Source organism: Pteropus alecto, unplaced genomic scaffold, assembly GCF_000325575.1.
Source record: "Pteropus alecto unplaced genomic scaffold, ASM32557v1 scaffold13, whole genome shotgun sequence".
NCBI lineage: Eukaryota > Metazoa > Chordata > Mammalia > Chiroptera > Pteropodidae > Pteropus > Pteropus alecto.
The window spans coordinates 569,025-588,527 of record NW_006434373.1 but is presented as its reverse complement, the minus strand read 5'-3'; the positions used below and the strand labels follow the sequence as shown (position 1 = coordinate 588,527).

Sequence of the window (19,503 nt, the reverse complement as noted above, 5' to 3'; positions counted from 1 at the left end):
TCTGAAGCCACTAAGTTTTGAGGAACTTTGTTATGTGGCAACTACTAACCAAAGCAGTGCGCCTGGAGTGCAACCTGAGAATCTATGATCTGGCAAGTTCCCAGGTGATGCCTGTGTGCCGGTCTGCAGACCTTGCTTTACAGGGGCCTATGGAAAACCATAACTTTGGAAAAAAGTTCCTTAATACTTTCCTATTTCTGGCAAGTTAACTTAGCATTGTAAGATAAAAATTCTTAAAAACAATACCTGCACATGAAAGTCAAATGAAATGCTAACCCTTTTTAAATTTTCATTTCAACACTAAAAGGAAGAAATCCCACAGACTGCAAAATATATCAATGAGTATAAATAATTATTTCTAATAGGAGCTTAATTATTCTAAATTATACTGAAGATATTAAAGTTGCAGAATAAAACAGTCGGGAAGAATACTATTATTATCATTTACTGACATTTCAAGGTACCCTTTCCTGGTAACCATTTCACAACATTAAAGTATAACTGCTGTTATTTTAAAATTTGGATCGGACTAATTATCACTTTGAAAAAAGAAGCTAAAGGAGACTCTAATAATTACACTGCTCAAAAGTAAAGCATTATTGACATTTTCCTTTTGAGGTATAATAATAATTATACTCAGACCCAAATTAGCCAAATTTTAGAAAACCATGGAAAGCAACATTTCTTCTTCAGGTGAATATTACTTAGGAAAAATCAAGATGTAGAGAGACGTTAAAAAAAAAAAAAGGGCAGCAGAAGAAGAAATAATATCCATGGCAGAAAGAACCACCTGTTGGGAACATGGCGCCTGCCCTCACCAAATGACCAAGTCTTCTTATAGATATCCCAAGAATGATGAATGAGCCCAACCCAAATCTCCTTCAGTACTGTTATTCTGTTGTCAATTTGTTTGTTAGTTTTTAGAAAAGACCAGTAATGTTTTCTTGAGAACACTGATAATAGTTATTGGGTAATGAAAGTCCAAACTAAAGTAGGCTTTACTTTTTAATGACTATTTTGCTTCAGCCTCTGAGAGTGGAAGAGAGAATAAGCAAGAGTTTGAGTTCTAAAAGTAAAAAATCAGCTGATAAGAGAACAGTTATTAGCCCACCTTTAGGATAGCTATTATAAAAAACAAAAAACATTTAAAAAACCCGGAAAATAACAAGCATTGGCAAAAGATATAGAGAAATTGGAACTGTGTGCACTATTAGTAGGAAAGTAAAATGACACAGCTACTGTGGAAAATAGTATGGTGGTTTCCCAAAAAATTAAATATAAAGTTAACATATGATCCAATAATTCCACTTCTGGGTATATACCCAAAAGAATTGAAAAGCTGGGACTAGAGCAGATATTTGTACACACATGCTCATAGCAGCATTATTCACAATAGATAATAGGTGGAAACAACCCAAGTGTCCATTAACAGATGAATAAATAAGCAAAGTGTGGTCTATACATACAGCAGAATATTATTCAGCCTTAAAAGAAAATTCTGACTCAAGCTACAAAATGGATGAACCTTGAGAACATTATGTTAAATAAAATAACGAGTAACAAAAGGACAAATACTGCATGATTTCACTGATACAAGCTACCTAGAGAAGTCAAATTTATAGAGACAGGAAATAGAATGGTAGTTGTCAAGGGATGCGGGGAGGAAGAATGGAGAGTCACTGTATAATGGGGACAAAGTTTTAGTCTGGCAAGATTAAAACATTCTAGAGATGGATGGCAGTGATGGTTAGACAACAATGTGAATGTCCTTAGTGCCACTGAGCTGTACACTTAAAAACAGCTAAAATGGTTAAAAAAAAAAGAAAAAGAAAAAAAAGAACTAATGGTCTTGGGGAAAAACCACCAAGGACTCATGACATGATGGTTTAAGAATAAGCAGTTTACATGCCTCAGCCTCTTCCTTCTGTCTTTTAGATAAGCAGTTGATGAAAACTTAATGCTCAAAGATTTTGGAATAGTTCTGGAAAGGTGGTAGAAGAGTTAAACATAGTTTTTAAATTTCTCTGAATCTTCAAGAAACAGATAAAGCAACTAGATAGCAAAACCAAAACCCAAAGGCAACGTTTACAATAAAGTAAGGTGAGAAAGCACCATCATGGACTGAAAGTATGGGTAGGAGAAGATGGACCACTAGCAGCCACAAGACCTGCATGGTGTGTATGGTGTGGGGGGCGGGGAGTTAAAGAGGCATGGTGTCTCTGGTGGGTGCGACAACAGGTGTACCTCAGAGCAGCCACCAAGTGTCATTGCAAAGCCTGGTCAGGACGAGGTGAGGACAGAACCCAAACTGGGCCACTGCTGTGACCAATAGAAGGTGGATGCAGGGACCTGCCATGAGGGCTACAAAGGCTGAAGCAACATGGTTCCCACGAACCTCAGAACTAATCTACCACAGCACCTCCTAGGCAGGGCCTCACTGCAAGAGGCAGTTGGGTGGACAAGCTGAACAGGAAAGAAGAGCAGAAACAGGAAAACAGATAAAAGTAGGAGAGAGGGAGGAAGCCAGGAAGTCTTAGAAAGCAAACTTTACATTATTGTACATGACATGCATGCATGTAAACACATGCACACACATGTAGGCACATTAACACTCATGTGCACACATGCAGGCACATTCATACACACTTGAGTGTGTGTGCACACACATACCCCAGAAGAGGAAGTTCTATGAAGTTACAATGCTGCCCTAAACCATCCTCCTTCTAAAAGTCCAGGCAAGGTAATTTTGCAAAGAAATGAGTAAGAGAAAAAACCTGAGGTCAAATCTCTTAAAACATCCTAAGAAAAAAAACAATACAAACAAAATATCCCTATAAAATGAATGCCTGCCAGGAAACATGCTAATAGAGCAATAGGAATTGTGACTTCCAGTTCAAAACAAGCTACAGACATTAAGAAATGACACAAAACATGAAAGAACATATATCAGAATAGAAAAACTCAGAAATGAGGGGACAAAGCTCAAGAATGAGAAATGAAAGAAAATCACTTCAGAAATACCTAAACTAAAAGGAATAAACTCAACAGATAATGGCTTAAGAGAAAGAGAGGTGAAAAAAGAGGACAGCTTTTAATCAGAAAGAAACAAGGTAAAGATGACAAGGGATTGAGAGAACGTAACCAGTGAATTCAGGCCTCTGGACTCAGCTATTGACTGTCACCTCCCAATAACACAGCACGATGTATGGCTCTTCACTGCCACAAGAACAGTAATTCAACCACTCTGTCCGACAGCATGGCGATGCATCTGACTTGCCATCTTATAGGATCTAATAACATTTTATATTTTTGTCTTAGTCTTTCTAACATAATTAAAATAGAAAACACCACTTACACTGTTAAACAAACCAGGAGTTGGCAATCTAAATGCTGCTAACCCAAGATAGCACAGCAGGTAATTAAGGAAGGTACCACAGCACAGTCTAGGACAAGACTAAGTTTTTGGCACTTCCTCATCCCTCTTACAGAGATGGTCCCTGTCTCAGAGAGTCACTACACACCTTGAATGCTAATATTCTTCAATGACAGCCACCAAATCCTTGTTGTAGTGGAAATGACAATTAAAGTATACTTCTTCTAGGTGTTTATAAGATTCCTGAAAAGAAACAAATCTTTATAGTTGAAAAAAATAAAGGTATACTAGATCAAATAAAAAAAAAAAAGCTGAGGTTGAAAGTGTCATTAGGTGGCTGGGTCTATGGAGTGCAGAGTTATTTTTACGTGAAGGCAAAGCAGGTAAGTCAGGAGTTGAACTCAGCACCCAGTCTCCCAATTAGCTATTCTGTCACCATTACAGCAAAGTTCATAGGCTGATGTCTTCATAATTGCATGACATACAAGGCAAGACGATGCTCTTAACAACTGACTATTATAGCTACCTTAACCAAAATCACACCATCTCTTAATTAGACTGACACTCGAGCCTTGTAACCTAGTTTAACATTGGGCCTGACCACTAGGTGACATGCTAGTCAGGGAACACACACCAGGTGACATGTCCTCAGTCAGGACACACTGCAGCTCATGTACCAGGTGATGTGTCCTCAGTCAGGACACACTGCAGCAGCTTTCTGAGACTGCAAGAAAGCTTTTCCTGTCCTCAGAGTGAATGATGCAGGACATCACTTCTTAATGGCTCCAACTTTGACACAACCAGATGAAGCAACACCACATGAGAAAATCATTGTTTTGTCAGTGTCTGTTGCTTTTAAAAATTGAGGTGAAGTCATTTGTGCTGAATCAGAACTGTCACTAATTTAATTTTAAAATTGTGATATATTTTGCTCATATAATCTATATGCATAGTATGAAATAAGTTGAAACTGAATAATATAAAATGAAAGATGTAGACAGAATGGAAAATACTTTGGCTCTGAGTTGGTTAAATGTGAAAACTGGTGGAAGAATGGATCAGAGAAGCTTGGCAGAGAAAGCTCTAGAAGGCAGGCAAGCAGAGTGACCAGGAGAGGATGGACGGGCCAGGACAGACCTGATCTTACTTTGATGGTCTGACCTTTTCCTACAGGTGCCCATGACAGTGAGACTGCATGATCGGATGCTATGCTTCTGCTCCCCTGTACTTGCAGACTCCCAGCGCACCCCAGGCCCTAGGCTCTCAGCCCATGTCAGGTCGCCCAACAGGGAGGTGTGAACACAAGGAACAGGTGAGAGTGGACTCCAAATCCTGCTGTCATAGCCTGTGTTCACCCCTCGATATGTTATTCTATACTTCAGCCTCAGTTTCCCTATTTATAAAACGGGGGTAAGGCCATGTGTGAATCAGATGAAGGCACCTGGCTTCCATATATGTGCTTACTTTCACCTTTCTTTCCAGTAAAAGGTGAAAGATAAAAGTGGCCACCCACAAACAAAAGCCACACCGACTGTCGAGACCAGTCTTGCATTTGGATATCTGAGTGGCAGAGAAGACTCTATGTCTTCTATGGGAGACTAGTGTGTCCAAGGCTGAGGGCAGCAGTGCTGGGGTGACAGGCTATTATTATTCCACTCCAATTTTATCCCTCACTGATGAGTAGCACTGTAAGGATTACTTTTTTAAAGTATGCCAAGTATTTAAATTTTCTCATGAGCACAATACTGTGAGTTCAACTCTCCACTCTGCATGAGCACAACTGGAATCATCTGAAATTCTAACTTAACCAGGGCCCTGGTGTCACTGCCTTGGTCTCTCCTCCTTATGGTCCATCTGGAAGCGCCTGGCAAGTCCTTCTTCAGGCAATGCCCTGACAAGCCTCACGGAGAGCCCAGGGGCAAACCAGGGCTATACCTGCAGTGCCCCGTGTCCCCTTATCTCCGTCGGCTGACCATGTGTTGGTCTCTGGGAGGGGATGAGAACAGACCAAATCCAGCTTCTGCTTCTTCTTCTCGCTGATCATGCTCAAACGTTGACCTGGTGCTGTCATGGACTCTCCTTTCCTTTTAGTCTTTGCATTTGGTTAAGAAAAAGGATTCTTCATTGATGTCAGGCCAAACAGGAAAGCCATCATTTTCTTGACAAACAAATGTGTCAGAATCACCTCTTCCTGTGGGGTCCCACAAATGTTTTTCATGACCTCGGCTCTCTAACTCATGACGAGGTAGGGAATGTGCAAAGCCCTCTGACATCGGAAACTCCTCGCTGTTGTACCTTTATACAACTGACGACCTCTATTTGCCCACTGGCTTCTTTCAACAGGAAAAAATACATCCACATTTTTCCAGTGGCTGTCCCACTTGTACCTTTCGTAGTTTTGAGCAAATCCATTCCAGTAAATTCCTGAGCAGGACCCTGTGGCAGAGGTCTTTTTCAGCTCCTGAGGTGGCAGGTCTGAGGTGTATGATCTGTGAGGTGGCATACAAGGCAAGAAACCTGTTTGCATGGTGGATCAGCCTAGAGAGAGAGGGAATCTGACAGGAGACTCATCACAGTGCAATGCACCATGAGTAAAAATGAACCACAATACCAGAGAAAAACAAAGAAAAAGAAAATAATCGCCGCTATGGCAAAGAGTGCTAAGAAAAGGCAGCTGCCCATCTCCCTGATCTGAGACAGAAATGCCTACTGTCCACCTCCCTGATTTAAGACAGAAGTGCCCGCTGCCTCAATCTGCACCTGTGATCTGTTGATAGGAGAAGGAAAGGAAGAATGTCAGAAAGACAAAAGGGATAAGAATGTTTACTGCACACACATACCTGCAAACATGCACAAGTAAAATCAGGACCTGAAGCCAAATGCTTGCAGTGGAATTTTCTATCTATGAGTTTTCAAGGCCTTTTCAGATTTCCTACCTAATTTTGGTCATCTTATAATATTGCTTTTATTCATAAGAAATTTTCTTCAAACATACTTTCTAATATACTTGTTTAATTCCTATTTAGAAGACCATGTAATTCCCCTCTCTAAACATGTAAGAAATTTTAATGAACTACACATAATTCTATTATATTAGGCAACAAAATGTAGGTCAATACAGGTTGATTTTTACAAAGAGATAAAATAAAAATAAACTATGTAGTACTTAGGGCAGAACAAATTAAACTAAGCAGAATAAAACTCTCAAATAAACCAAAAACTCAAAATAAATATTTAAGTTAAAATTTTTCTCAATGTACCATATATAGTAATACACAAGTTATATAACAAAATCATACAACTCTGAAAGAAGTACAGTCCAGACCACCGAAATAAAGTAAATATCATGATAAAGGGAGTCACACAAATTTTTGGTTTTCCAGAGCATATAAATACATGTTTACACTCTACTGTAGTTTATTAAGTGTGCAACAGCGTTATGTAAAAAAAAAAAAGGTACATACCTTAAGTTAAAAATAATTTATTGCTAAAAAATGCTAACCATCATCTGAGCCTTCAGCGAGTACTAATCTTTTTGCTGGTGGAGGGTCTTGCCCTGATGTTGATGAAAACACACTATTTGCGAAAGCCCAATAAAATGAGGTATGCTGGACTGAAATATAATCCAGTTCACATCAGAACTGGTTTCGACTAAGTTAACTTTAAGTCTCCAGACTGGGACAGGGTTAATGTCACCTGGCCAATCCTAGCAAAACCATGGGTGGGATCACGCATCTAGGCAGTACAAACACACCAACTGTCAACATTAATTGCTGACTTCTCTAACTCACTAGTGAGTTAGACAGCAATATGAGAAAACACAGAGCACTTGCTAATTAGCTTACATTTTAAAATTTAAATTAGCTTACATTTTAAAATTTAAACCTAGAATGTGAGTGATATTGGTTGAGGTGTTCAAGTACAAACTGGTCTGTCTGCATGTAGAGCAAATTAGTGAAAAGAAAAAGAAACGCAAAGAATAACAACAACATTATATCAGGCAGGATTGAAATCCTATTGGTCTTGTCTACTTATAATCTCATCGTAATGTGGCCTTTTACAAGTCTGAATTTTATACTCACCTAAACCTTTTTGCCCAGGGTTCTTGGCAAAAGTAAAAGTAAACTGATAAAAATCCTTAAACTTTACTGTGTCCTTAAGTTCTTGCTCCAATCTTGGCAGAAGAGCTTTCAGCTTTTCTATACTGTCACACCTGTGCCAAGAGACAGAAAGAGTGCTTTGTTACGGGTGGCAGACATGCCTCACCAATCTGGGCAGCTTCACTGCAATTTGGTGCAGCCTGAGACTCGGGTCTAAGGGTGGAACTCTGGTGGGCTCCTTTCTCTAGCTAAAAGGACTCAAAATAGTCTAAAATTGATTGTGGTGATGGCCACACAGCTTTGTGAATACACTAAAACCACTAATTTGTACACTTATAAACAAGTGAATTGTATGGCATGTGAATTACCTCTTAATAAAGCTGTCATTAAAAGAAAAAAATTGAAAACCAAAATTGCTTGCCCTCCTCTGTGTGAGTTGGAATATGGACATGATTTAACTCTGTGGTTTTGACCACATAGAGGCAAATGCCCTGAGATGACAGTGACAAGACCTCAAAGAACTGAGTCACACACTGCCAGCCCCTACCACTGCTACCCCTGTACTGTCCTACAATAGGAAAATAAACCTGTAGCCCTAAAGCTATTGTATCTAGGGGTTTCTTCGTTACAGCAGGTTAGATTTAAAACATCTAAGTATGATAAAACACAACTCTATTGTTTTAAAATCGGATTGTCCTCCAAAGTCAGTAACCTTTAAGAATATTAAATAGTCTTTAAAGCAGTATATAGAATAGAGAAACATAAATTTTGTCACTTTTATTTTGACTGCACAGCAAGGAAGAGAACAAAAGTGGCACTTCATTTATCCAAGTAGAGCAGGGCTGAGGAAAGACAACGGAAAGTCCTGGAGCAGCTAGAAGCACCACGAAGTCCATGAACACACTCAGAAGCACAAATGCACAGCTTCAGGGAATGTCATGGGTGCTCCCGAGTGCAGCCCGCCCACATCAAGAATGGGCAGGCAGCAGCGCCTGGGGAGCAGCCACATGCTCTTCCCCATCACAGCCCCCTTCCTCCATGTGGTCGCTTCCTTGCTCTTCTTTTTGCCTACCATCACCCCAACAAGCATTCCTCGACAGTATTAGTTGGATATGTTTCTAAACTTTATAAAAAATGAGAACTCATGGTGTATATTATTTTGTGTCTGGCTTTCTCTGCCAACATTATATCCGTGAGACTCATTCATGCTGACATGTGTCGCTCTGGTTGGTTTATTTTCATTCTCATATACCATTCCATTATATTCATATTTTATAATTTATATATTTACTGTTAATAAATATTTTGACTTTTTTTAGTTTTCTGGTTATAAAGAATGTTGTTCAACATGTTTCTATACATATATCCAAGCAAAAACATGAATGAGTTATGGTAGGCATACCTAAGAGTGGAACAACTGGGTCACAGAGTCTGAGCATTTTCAAGTTCATAAGCAAGGTCAAATAGTTTTCCAGTGATTGTCTCACTTCACACTCCCACCAGCAGTATACTAGTGTTCCTGTTGCCTCACATTTTCACTAATATTTGTGACTGTCTTATTTTAGCCATTCTAGAGAGTGAGTAGTGAGGTTCTATTTCATTGTTTTAATCTGCACTCCTCCAATAAATACGATTGAGCACATTCTCGTATTTTCACTGGCCATTTGGAAATCCTCTTTCGTGAGGTGCCTGTTCAAGTCTCTTGCCTATTTTCCATTAGGTTATCTTATTCTAATTGTTTTATAGGAATTTTTTATATATAAAGAATATAGGTCTTTTGTCAGTGTAGTATTTTTTTTACTGTAATGTATTTTAACAAAATTATTGGGGGTGACCTAATCAAATAAGTTTCTAGTGTACATTTCAACAATATGTCACATAAATTGCATTGTGTGTTCATCACATAATCAGTGAAATATTTTTAAAGTACTTCAGAATATGGACTGCCTTTTCATTTCCTTGATGGTATTTCTTGGTAGTTATTTTTAGTATAGTACTACTACTATCAATCTTCTTTATAGTGGGTTTTTTTTGTGTGTGTGATGTTTTAAAACTTTTCCTACTACATAACCGTAAAGATATTCTCCTACATTGTCTTCTAGAGACTTCTGTTTTTAGCCTCTAAAAGACTGGGGATCTATAATCCACTTGGAATTCATTTTTATGTAGGTGTGTGGCAGGGATCAAGATGAATTTTTTTTCCCCATATAACTAGCCAATTCTCCCAGGACCATTTACTAAAAAGAAGTCCTTTCTCTACTTCTCTAAAGTGCTACTTCTGCCATAAATCAAACATACCTATATATACAGATTTGTTTCTGGGCCCTCCATTCTGTTCCACTGGTCTGTTTATCTATTCCGGTACTCAATACTGTGTAGTCTTAGTGACTGTAGCTTGAAAAGTCCTAATTATCTGGTAGAGAACATCTTCCCTCTCATTCTTTTTTTCTTTAAGAATTGTTGGCTATTCTTGACTGTGCATATTCATTTAAATTTAAAATCTGCTTGTCAAATTACACATACATAAATCTATTACTTATTGGGGTTTTCACTGAGACTACATTAAATGTACAGATAAATTTAGGGATAAAACACTAAATGTTCCAACGTATGAATGAGATATATTTCTCCCACTAGTCAGGTCTCCTGTCTTTCAGTGAGTTGTTTTCTCTGTGGAGGTAGCACACATCTTTAATTAGATTTATTTTAGGTGTTTTGTATTTTTGATCCTACTGAAAATGACATATATTTTAAATTCACTTTGTTTTGTTGCATTGTTGCATTCAGTGTTTTGAAATATCAATTTTTGTTTGCTGACCTTGTGCCCTGCAGATTGACCAAACTCAAAGCTTGAAGCTCCAAAATCAAGATTATGTGGTATTAGATCCATGGGATATAATAGAGAATCCAGAAATAGAGCCACACATACAATCATTTTTGTTTGTTTGTTTTTACAAAGATGTCAAGGTATTTCATAAAGTTTATTCAGTCTACTTAAGAATCCTCAAGCCTCCAATGAATGGATGTGGGATTAACTGTAAAGGCAGATACTCTAACCACAGTCAACAGTTAACGGCCAGAAAAATAGTGTTAAAAAATATAATTGAGCAGACACAAAAGCCAAAGTATGTTTTCAAGTTTAGTGCTATTTAGTACTAGAGGCCAATAGTCCTTTACATTCCTAAAAGCACTGAGGTTATCTCTACAGTATACTTTACTAATATAGTAATAATATTTTCATTTAGTATATAGCACTCTAATATTCATAAAATGCTTTCACCTTTAACTACCCTGTGAGATGTGGAGAGCAGTACCATTAACCATCATTAACTTGTAATCTTAAATTACATTCTATATACTCCATAGAAGAGAGCATGAACTTATGTAACACATTTTGGGACGATTCATACTGAAAATATTTAAAGTATGTTTAAGTTATGACGATAAGATAATAGACAGAAATTCTGCAAATTTTCTTGGACAGCATATTTCTAGACAATGCCTAAGAAATGCCAGTGTTTCTATAAGAAGCACTTGTTTTCAAAATGTCTTATTTTGGGGAGATTTTAACAGATGGGATAATATATAGTATAATGCCAATGGAATGCTGCTTTATTAGGTTATTTTCCATTCTAAAACTACTGGTAATTCATCTAGGCTTTCCTAGGTGCAAAGAACCTGAAGAAATATGTTATTTCATCACAGTAACGCTCAATTTTGTTTGGTTGGTTTCATACAAGCGCAAGGAATATGGTAAGATATCACTAGAAATAAAGGAAGTCTTGTAGAAACTGAATACCATCAATTCCAATTTTATTTTCATCTTGTGGGTCTAGACAAGGCTGACAAATATAACAGATTCATCGGTTTAGTGGAAACAACAAATGTTCTATTTTTTACCCGGAATGCTGTAAGCACATGCCTTAAGAACATGTTTACCTAAGGCTGTCAAGCTCCTTCAGAGCTAAAAATAAGCTAGTTTAAGTTGTCAACACTGAAATATCAGAATATCAGCAAGTCAAGCAAGTTGGCTTTTACATGACCTCATGAAATAGTTCAGTAAGCTTAATGATTAAAAGACATTTATGTTACGTGCTTTTATTGACTTCTCTGACTTATCTGACAAGTGAGAAACATCCCATTATTAATGAAGCTTTTATTCTAACCATATAGATAGAACAGTGAAGTATTATAAGCAAAAATCAAAATCACATTTTATTAATGTTTAATATAGTAACATATTAAATTACACATTTAGTATACAGTATTATAAACTAAACAGAATGGCTGAAAACAAAAACACCCTGATATTTACTGTCAATTCAAAACTGGGAAAAAAAATTAAAAAGTAAAAAATAAGTTACAAAAAGTATTAATATGAATAAAATTATTAAACAAAACTTTAACTGGAATTTAAAGAGAAAACAAAGGCTTAAAGGTTTAATATAGTGCATGTAGATAGGAAATTTACAAGGTACACAAAGAATTTATATTGATATGAAATTAATATTGTTTGCTGAAAAATAATTGTTGAAAGTATCTTCCTTTCTGAAAAAATTTAAACTTAAATTTTAAACTTTAAATTGAGATCAATTTACTTACCCAAGCTCCGTCATGCCATCTACAAATTCCTTTTTGCTAAATTCACATTGAGTTGCTGCCCTGAATTTCCATGCTATAACCAAAACGCTGATACTAGTAGGATCTAGGCTTAAATCATCACAAAACTGCTGAATCCCATCAATTCCAATTTTATTTTCATCTTGTGGGTCTATAGTAAAAATCAAGGGAAAAAGAAGTTACACTATTTTGGAAAGTATTACTAAAATGGGTTGTTAGAATCATACACCTACTACATAATTCTAGCAAGAGTGTTTCAAATACGTCAATCAATAGACTGCAATTTTCTACTCTATGTGAAAGACAAAATAATCATTTATCCAGAAAATACTCCTATTTCTAGGTTTCTGGGCTTTTGCAGAAAAAAATCACTGAAACTTCTTTGAGAAGACTTCGTCATTAAAAAAAAATTTAATTTCCCTAAAGTAAAATAAAATTCAAGTTTACAAAATTTTAGTTTGCCCAAAGGCAAATTTTTACAAAAAATACTTCCTTGGTAAAGTAGTTATAATATTTTAAGTTTCTATCACAACCCCACCAAAGCAAAAGATTGATGTTTTTCTTTTAAAAGTGAAGTCATTTGCTATAGTTCTAATGCTACTATACAATACTTATTTTCAAAATCATTTAGTTTATGCATCCACATTTAACAGCTTAGAAATTCAGGCTTCTCCCTCCATTTCCGGTTTAAATATAAAGAAACTTAGCATTTCGCCATCAGAAAATCAAACAGAAAATCTATTAAAAGAACTCCAGCAAGACCTCACCAAACTAGACCTAGTAATTTCAAAAAGGTTTTGTGCATTGTAATAATATATTATCATAACGTATGTATTAACTTGGTTTGGATGATGCAAACAGAAAACTTGTAGCTCCTTTGGTCGAATAAAGATTAAGTATGATAACTTTTTTTGTCATAGAAGATTTAACTTTAGTCATTTAAGTATTACAAACTATTATATATATACATGTTACGTGCATATACACACATACACACACACACACACACACATACAACAAAGAAAAATTGACAGTTAAATGAATGAAACCACAAATACCCTTCCAACTCTATTCTACTAATACTATTTCAAAAGTATTAGTAAGAGGACAACTGTAGCCATGGGTTTACAGGACAAAGGTTCTGTAAAACACTCTCACTTGTCTTCCTATTCAATTCTGTGCTCTTAATGTTATAGATCTTCAGGATAATAGAAAAATTGGTCTACAATGCTCTCACCTAATAAGTCATCTTGATAAATTTCATATACAATAATACTATTTTAAAGTAATTTTGGAAGTATTCAATCATTTGTATAAATTAATGTAATAACCAATATTGTATTTGTGAAGTCTTTGAACTATATATGTACTTTTTGAACCCAAGATGATTGTACCTTATATCTATTTTAAATGACTAGAATTGCATAGATAATATTAAATGATGAAGGGATAGAGTTTAGACTAAAGAAAAATGACAATTTTCACTTACATGAAAGTATTTTTTCTAAGGCAGTTACACATATTTGAAGAATTTAAAATATCTGCATAGCATCTAACTTATAAAATTAGGTCAACAATTAACTAAGCCAAACAAATTTAAAGTGTACTAAAGCTTAATTTAAAACAAAGTTCATTTTTTCGAGAACTACAAGTCTTTTTTTAACCACAGAATGTTTTTGGATCAAGATTAAAAAAAAAAAAAAAAAGAATGCAATTTTCAATTCATTTTCCAGATCTAAATAGATCAAAATATACACACGGTATTCTCAAAAGTAAAAAATGAACATAAATAAGAATTTAAAGCCAAGTTTAAAACCAAGGGAGTTATTCTGTTTGGGTTAATATGTTTAAATAAGGGTTGATTTTTTTTAAGTTTTGGAAATATAAGGATTAACCTTAGAAACTGCTAGAAAGAAAAAATAAATCAACTCTTGAATCATTGTCACCTCTCCCATTACAGCACAGATTTGACATTTGATATGAAATTATAAAGCCTGCTGAGTGATTTGGATTTGTATATATTCATTATACAGGCTTATTTTTGCACTATGACTGTATTTTGATAGGGAGGCTCCATTTTAGGTACTGATTTCAATAAAAATAACAACTTTCCCAATCTCCAACACCAAGGTTTCTTCGCTAAGAGCTTTCCCCCAAAGCTTATGCAACAGCGAAAGTTATTTCAGGTCACAACACTACTATGCTGTTAAGAGAAGGATGACTTTAACCCTCAAGACCAAATTATTTTTATGACTTGGTATTGTTCTTAAACAACTTTCTCACCACAAATATTCTAGCCTAGATGGAATTGTTTGGGAAAAAAACACTGTATTCACAAGTGTAGCCACCTGGCCACGACCCTATGCCATTGATGGCTGCCCTGCCACTGGTGGTCAACTCATCAGATTCTGCCCAGAACAAGTGAGGGAGAGCACACTACCAATTAATCTTTAGACTCCTCTCTTCTCATCCTACCCGCAACCGATACAGATTAACAATCACAGTTCCATTTAAACTGATTGGATTTTGCAGGAAGAGTAGGAACAGTATATTTGAGGCCTTTGGAAAATGGCATCAGAAATTCAAGAAATATAACATTCGTTCTGTTCCCTAGAGATAAAAATGAGTTCTCTCTGTCTGCCCTTGTTGTCGCCCCTTACCTTTGTACCTGTTATACAGCTGCTCCAGCTTCTTCTTGTCCACTGCGTTTCTCATGGATTCCTTGTGGAATGAGTCTGGGTTTTGAAAGAAGTTGTCAGTGGCCACGTCTAGTTTCCACTCATTCTGTGTTAAGCAGTAGATGGCAGTTCTTTCACCAGCCTGAGTAAATGCCATAAACTGGCGGACCTTGTCCTTCTGAGATGATTTAAGCTTATGCTTTGGGATGCAAAAGAAGCAGGAAAGCCAATGAAGCCAATCCAGAGGTTTGTTTCAGCATTCTATTACTAATGCCTATATTTTAACTGGACATAGTTTTTTCTTGTTGGGTGACTCAACTTCACTTCAGAATTACAGGAAGACAAAGCCTTGTTCTTCATCAGTTAAAAAGGCTGCACAGTCTTCTGAAAATTGAAACAACAGCATCTATATAGTAACAAATATGCAAAATCTAGTCTTCAAAAAATCATAATTAATATTTTATATAAAATACAATTTGATCTCCACCTAGTTCAATTTGCATTAAGTACATATTATGTTTTCTCTAAGTTTCAGTAAAATTCTTTTTTATAACACACATGCAGCCTCCTGATGAAATGAGGCCGGATGTGTGACCCAAGGCCTGACCACATCACCACTGACCATCTGCAGGGTCTTCTTTGGCTTCAGTTAATTTCAGGCTCTAAGGAACAAGAGGAGGGCTTCCCAATTGGGAAATATCATTGTTTTAAGTTTTTCCCAGTTTAAAATCAGCAGAAACACATTGATGTAAACATATACACAGAATTAAAAAGCGTTAAAAATAATTTATGAAAATTCCAAAGCAGGCACAAAAAGCCTATTAATGACTAAATGATGATACTAATAACAAGAATATCTGTGTACATGAGACAGAAATAAAATAGAAAAATAGGGCAGAGGCTGTGAGTAGATAGTAAATAACAAAACTGCCAAGTAACTGTACTATATATAGTATATAATGAAACAAAATAACATCCTAATACATCCAGATTTAGGATGGTTAAGTTTCTATTTATCTAAAGTAACCTGATGAAAATGACACCAGAAATAAAAGTGATTCACTAATTTCTGTAAATTAAAACAGACTCTATAATTTATGAGATGCTAATGCTTTGCACATAAGTGAAAAAGTTTTACTTAAAAGAATTTATACTCGATCTTGTTAAAAAAAAGAGACAGTTTGCAGAAACACAGAATTATAACTTACAAAAATATGTAAATGGAAAACAAGATATAAATGAAGAAACTGAGAGGAGGAAAAAGAGGAAAATAAGAAAGCCAGGGATATGATACAGACATGCATAGCATATACAAGAGCTGAAAGTGAGCTGAAAATTAGGCTTTGAGTTGCCAAAGCAAAAAATAAAATGGGATTAGTTAAGAAAATCTGTTTTTATAAGATTTAAAACCTACCAGTGGCCCAGAAGTGGCACAGCTCTTCCTGGCACTGAAACCTGAAGGAAGTGTCTCCTGTGGCTGTTCATAAAAGGGCAATGAGCAGTGTCCCCTTTGTACCAGACCAACTCCTCCCCAAAATGCCAACAATAAACAGCAGAGGAAGCTTCCAGAGTTTTTTCTTAAGGCATCCCTCAATGGATGCTGATGCCAAGATAGCAGAGTACAATTCAGCAAGGGAATACAATAATGCAGTCCAAATACACTGTTTTCCAGGTATGGTCTGGGGGCCCTAGTGTCCTAAAACCATTCAGAGGGTCCGTGATAACAAAACTATCTTCATAAGCCACTCTCTGAGTTTCTCACTCTCATTGGTGTACAGCAGAGGCTTCCAGAGGCTATACCGCTTTTGATATCACAACAGACTGAATGCGGAAGACATGAGAACCTTTTATTAAGCCAGACATTAAAGATATTTGCAAAAATGTCATGTAAATGGGTCTATTGTTTTTTTTAAGTATGCCAATATTTTTAAGCTTTCCAATTTAATTTCTAATGTGGTACATATGATGGCTATAACCCACATAAGCAAAAGCTTTTTGGGGGGTCCCAATAATTTTTTAAAGTGCATAGGGGACCTGGGACTATAAAGTTTGAGAACTGCTGATCTAGGGTAACAGAAAATTAACATCTTGGCTACTTAGAACAATGATGATCATTTGGGGTCTTGGGTCCCTTTGGAATCTGATAAAAGTTTACGGATCCTCTCTCCAGGAAAACATATATGGTACACACCTGTGTATGTGGTTTTGCATAAAATTTCAGGGTTTTCACAGAATGTTTAAGCCCATCTGTTGGTTCCTTGGAGGGTAGGGGAAAGTGGAACTCAGACTTTAAACCAATAAGCTAGATCAGGAGTCACTGGTCTCTACTGGGGCTACTCTGCCATTGCAGAAAAGCAGCCATAGGAAATTTGCAAATTAGTGGACATGCTGTGCACCAATAAAACTTTATTTACAAACACAGGAATCTAGTCTTTGGTCTGTAGTATATAATCCTGATCTAGATTCTAGGAAAATACATGGAATATATTTTTACACTTTATTTCCTGAAATTGAGCCTTTGAAAGGAACTAGAGAAAGGGTTCAAGGTATATTCTCTGAGGTCAAATTTAGCTAAATTAGGGCAGATCTCATAGGTCTCAAGAGTAAGCTGACAAAAATAAAGCTGGCATCTTTTTATAAAGTTGATAGCCTCCTTAAGGGAGGGTGGGCAAAGCCAAGGGTTATCTCAGAAACCTTAGGATATAGACAGATGTTCAGCCCCAAAATGGTACACCATTAGGAATTACCATGATATCTTCATTATGGGAATTGCCATCAATGCTAGATTTTAAAATTTTGTCATAATTGTGAAACAAAATTTGGTATATACATGCAATGAAATTCAGCCATAAAGATGAATAAAGTACTGATGCTACAATGTGGGTGAATCTTATAAACATGCTGAATGAAAGAAGTCAGTCACAAAAGGTCACATATTGTATGATTCCATTTATATGAAATATCCAGAAGAGGCAAGTCCATAGAGACAGAAGCAGAATGCTGGTTGCCAGGGGCGGGTGAGGGAGAGGAATGGGGAGTGAGTATTAATGGTTGCGGGGTCTTTTTTGGGGTAATGAAAATGTTTTGGAACTAGATAGAGGTGGTGGTAGCGCAATGTTGTTAATATACCAAACACAACTGAATTGTACATTTTTTTAATAGTTAATTTTATGTTATACAGATTTTATGCAAAAAAAAATTCAACATAGCACCTTTAGAACCTCTAAGATGAATTGACAAGGTAATACACTGTGAAGTAACTGAATTATTTAACCAGCTTTATACAACTGATAGATGGACACCAAGTAAGTGTTGACAGACCCCTGGAAGACATGATAATGCCTGATCTTGAGGTACTTTTATAATCACCTCCTGAAGCCTTTCCTAAAATGTGACAAAATAGTTACATTAACAGTGTAAAGAAGAATACTTTCTGAAAACTCTGGAAGAGAAGGTGCAGGAGTATTTAGATCTAGGCCACACAAGTGGTTTGAATTGGTACTATGTTAAGTTACAAAATGGGGAGAGTGCAGATAGAGAAACAAATCAGATCCCTCTCGGATATATTCCAAGCGCCTGATATGTCATAAGACATCCTAAAACTTTGAGCCACAAAGTGGTAGCAAAGTGCTGATTCTGAATGAGCAACAGGAGCCATGTGTCTAAGCTTAGCCCATAACAAGTTTCTGGCCAGAATCAAAAGGGAGGGGACTGTTGAAACAATTTACAAGTTTCTCCATAAAATAAGTCATTGAAATAATAATCATTAAGCTAAGTCTAAAGACGATATATGCAATTTGCAAGCTGTAAGTTGCAATTTGCAAAAAGGAGAACTGGCCTAAAGCTCTCTAAAAGAAAAAGCCTCATAAACTAAAAAATTATAGAGGAAAGAAGAAAACATTGACCTATTTCGACAGGATGAAATTCATGTAAAATTAATACAGGTCCATAACCCTTTCAGCTCTGATGACCTTCACTGAGACCACGTCAAGAGAATAAAATTATTAATGGCACTTTTTAAGGGGAGTGGAATTTCTATGTTTCATTGTTTTACTCTGTTAAAATGCACAAACTTCTTGAAATAAAAATTTAGATAATCCAGTAGAAATATCAAATAAAAATCTCTAACCTATGGAAAAAGTCTCAAATATTTTCACTGTGACCTTGTGAAAAATCACTTATATAATCTGGGCACCGAGACTGACTACACATAAAATTTTTTTTTTAAAAAAAGTTATTTTTACAATGCCCTTCCACTTAATACAACAAAATCTTCTCTTAGGATCAACTTACAAGGGGCTGCCAGGCAACTATATTGATCAAAATAGTTACATAAACTTGGTCACTTTGACTTCGTTTCCATATACAGCAGGCTGCAGGTGGTGTTAAATTCAAGTGTCTCCTTTCACACTCTTGGATCTTCAACCTCTGCAGTGGTTGCACAGTCTTTTTCTGTAAGTTAAGCTCCTGTCCACCTAGCCCTTCCCCTTAACAGCTGGAGAGAGTGGTCTCTGCCTGTTGAAGTGGGCTCATCCTGCCTGGGCAGTGCACCTGCACTAGAGTTATCAACCTGAGCTAGAGTTATCGAGAGCCTTCTGGCTGTACTGCTGACTGTCCCCATCCTTGGTTTCTATGACCCCTTCTAGTCTTTTTGTTTCTCTGACCATCCCTTCTTCATCTTCTTCTTGGCTTTTCTTCCCACTCTAAAGTTCTGTCCTCATGCCTCCACTCT

At 36.4% G+C, this 19,503-nt stretch overlaps 1 protein-coding gene across 5 annotated transcripts in view; it reads right to left on the bottom strand.

Moving 5' to 3' along the window:
* The window catches only part of DCUN1D2 (defective in cullin neddylation 1 domain containing 2), a 32,342-nt gene that overhangs the window by 8,594 nt on the left and 4,245 nt on the right, over positions 1 to 19,503 (bottom strand). For 2 of the 5 annotated variants that reach the window (XM_025044960.1, XM_015587382.2), the window contains exons 2-5: positions 16,186 to 16,248; positions 14,754 to 14,970; positions 12,076 to 12,244; positions 7,456 to 7,586 (exon numbers count right to left, since the gene is read on the bottom strand). In XM_025044960.1, coding sequence (XP_024900728.1) covers positions 7,456 to 7,586; positions 12,076 to 12,244; positions 14,754 to 14,970; positions 16,186 to 16,248 — 580 coding nt within the window. Of the gene's footprint in view, positions 1 to 7,455; positions 7,587 to 12,075; positions 12,245 to 14,753; positions 15,156 to 16,185; positions 16,249 to 19,503 lie in introns of all 5 variants that reach the window. The other 3 variants (XM_025044962.1, XM_015587383.2, XM_025044961.1) reach the window with 3 other exon arrangements.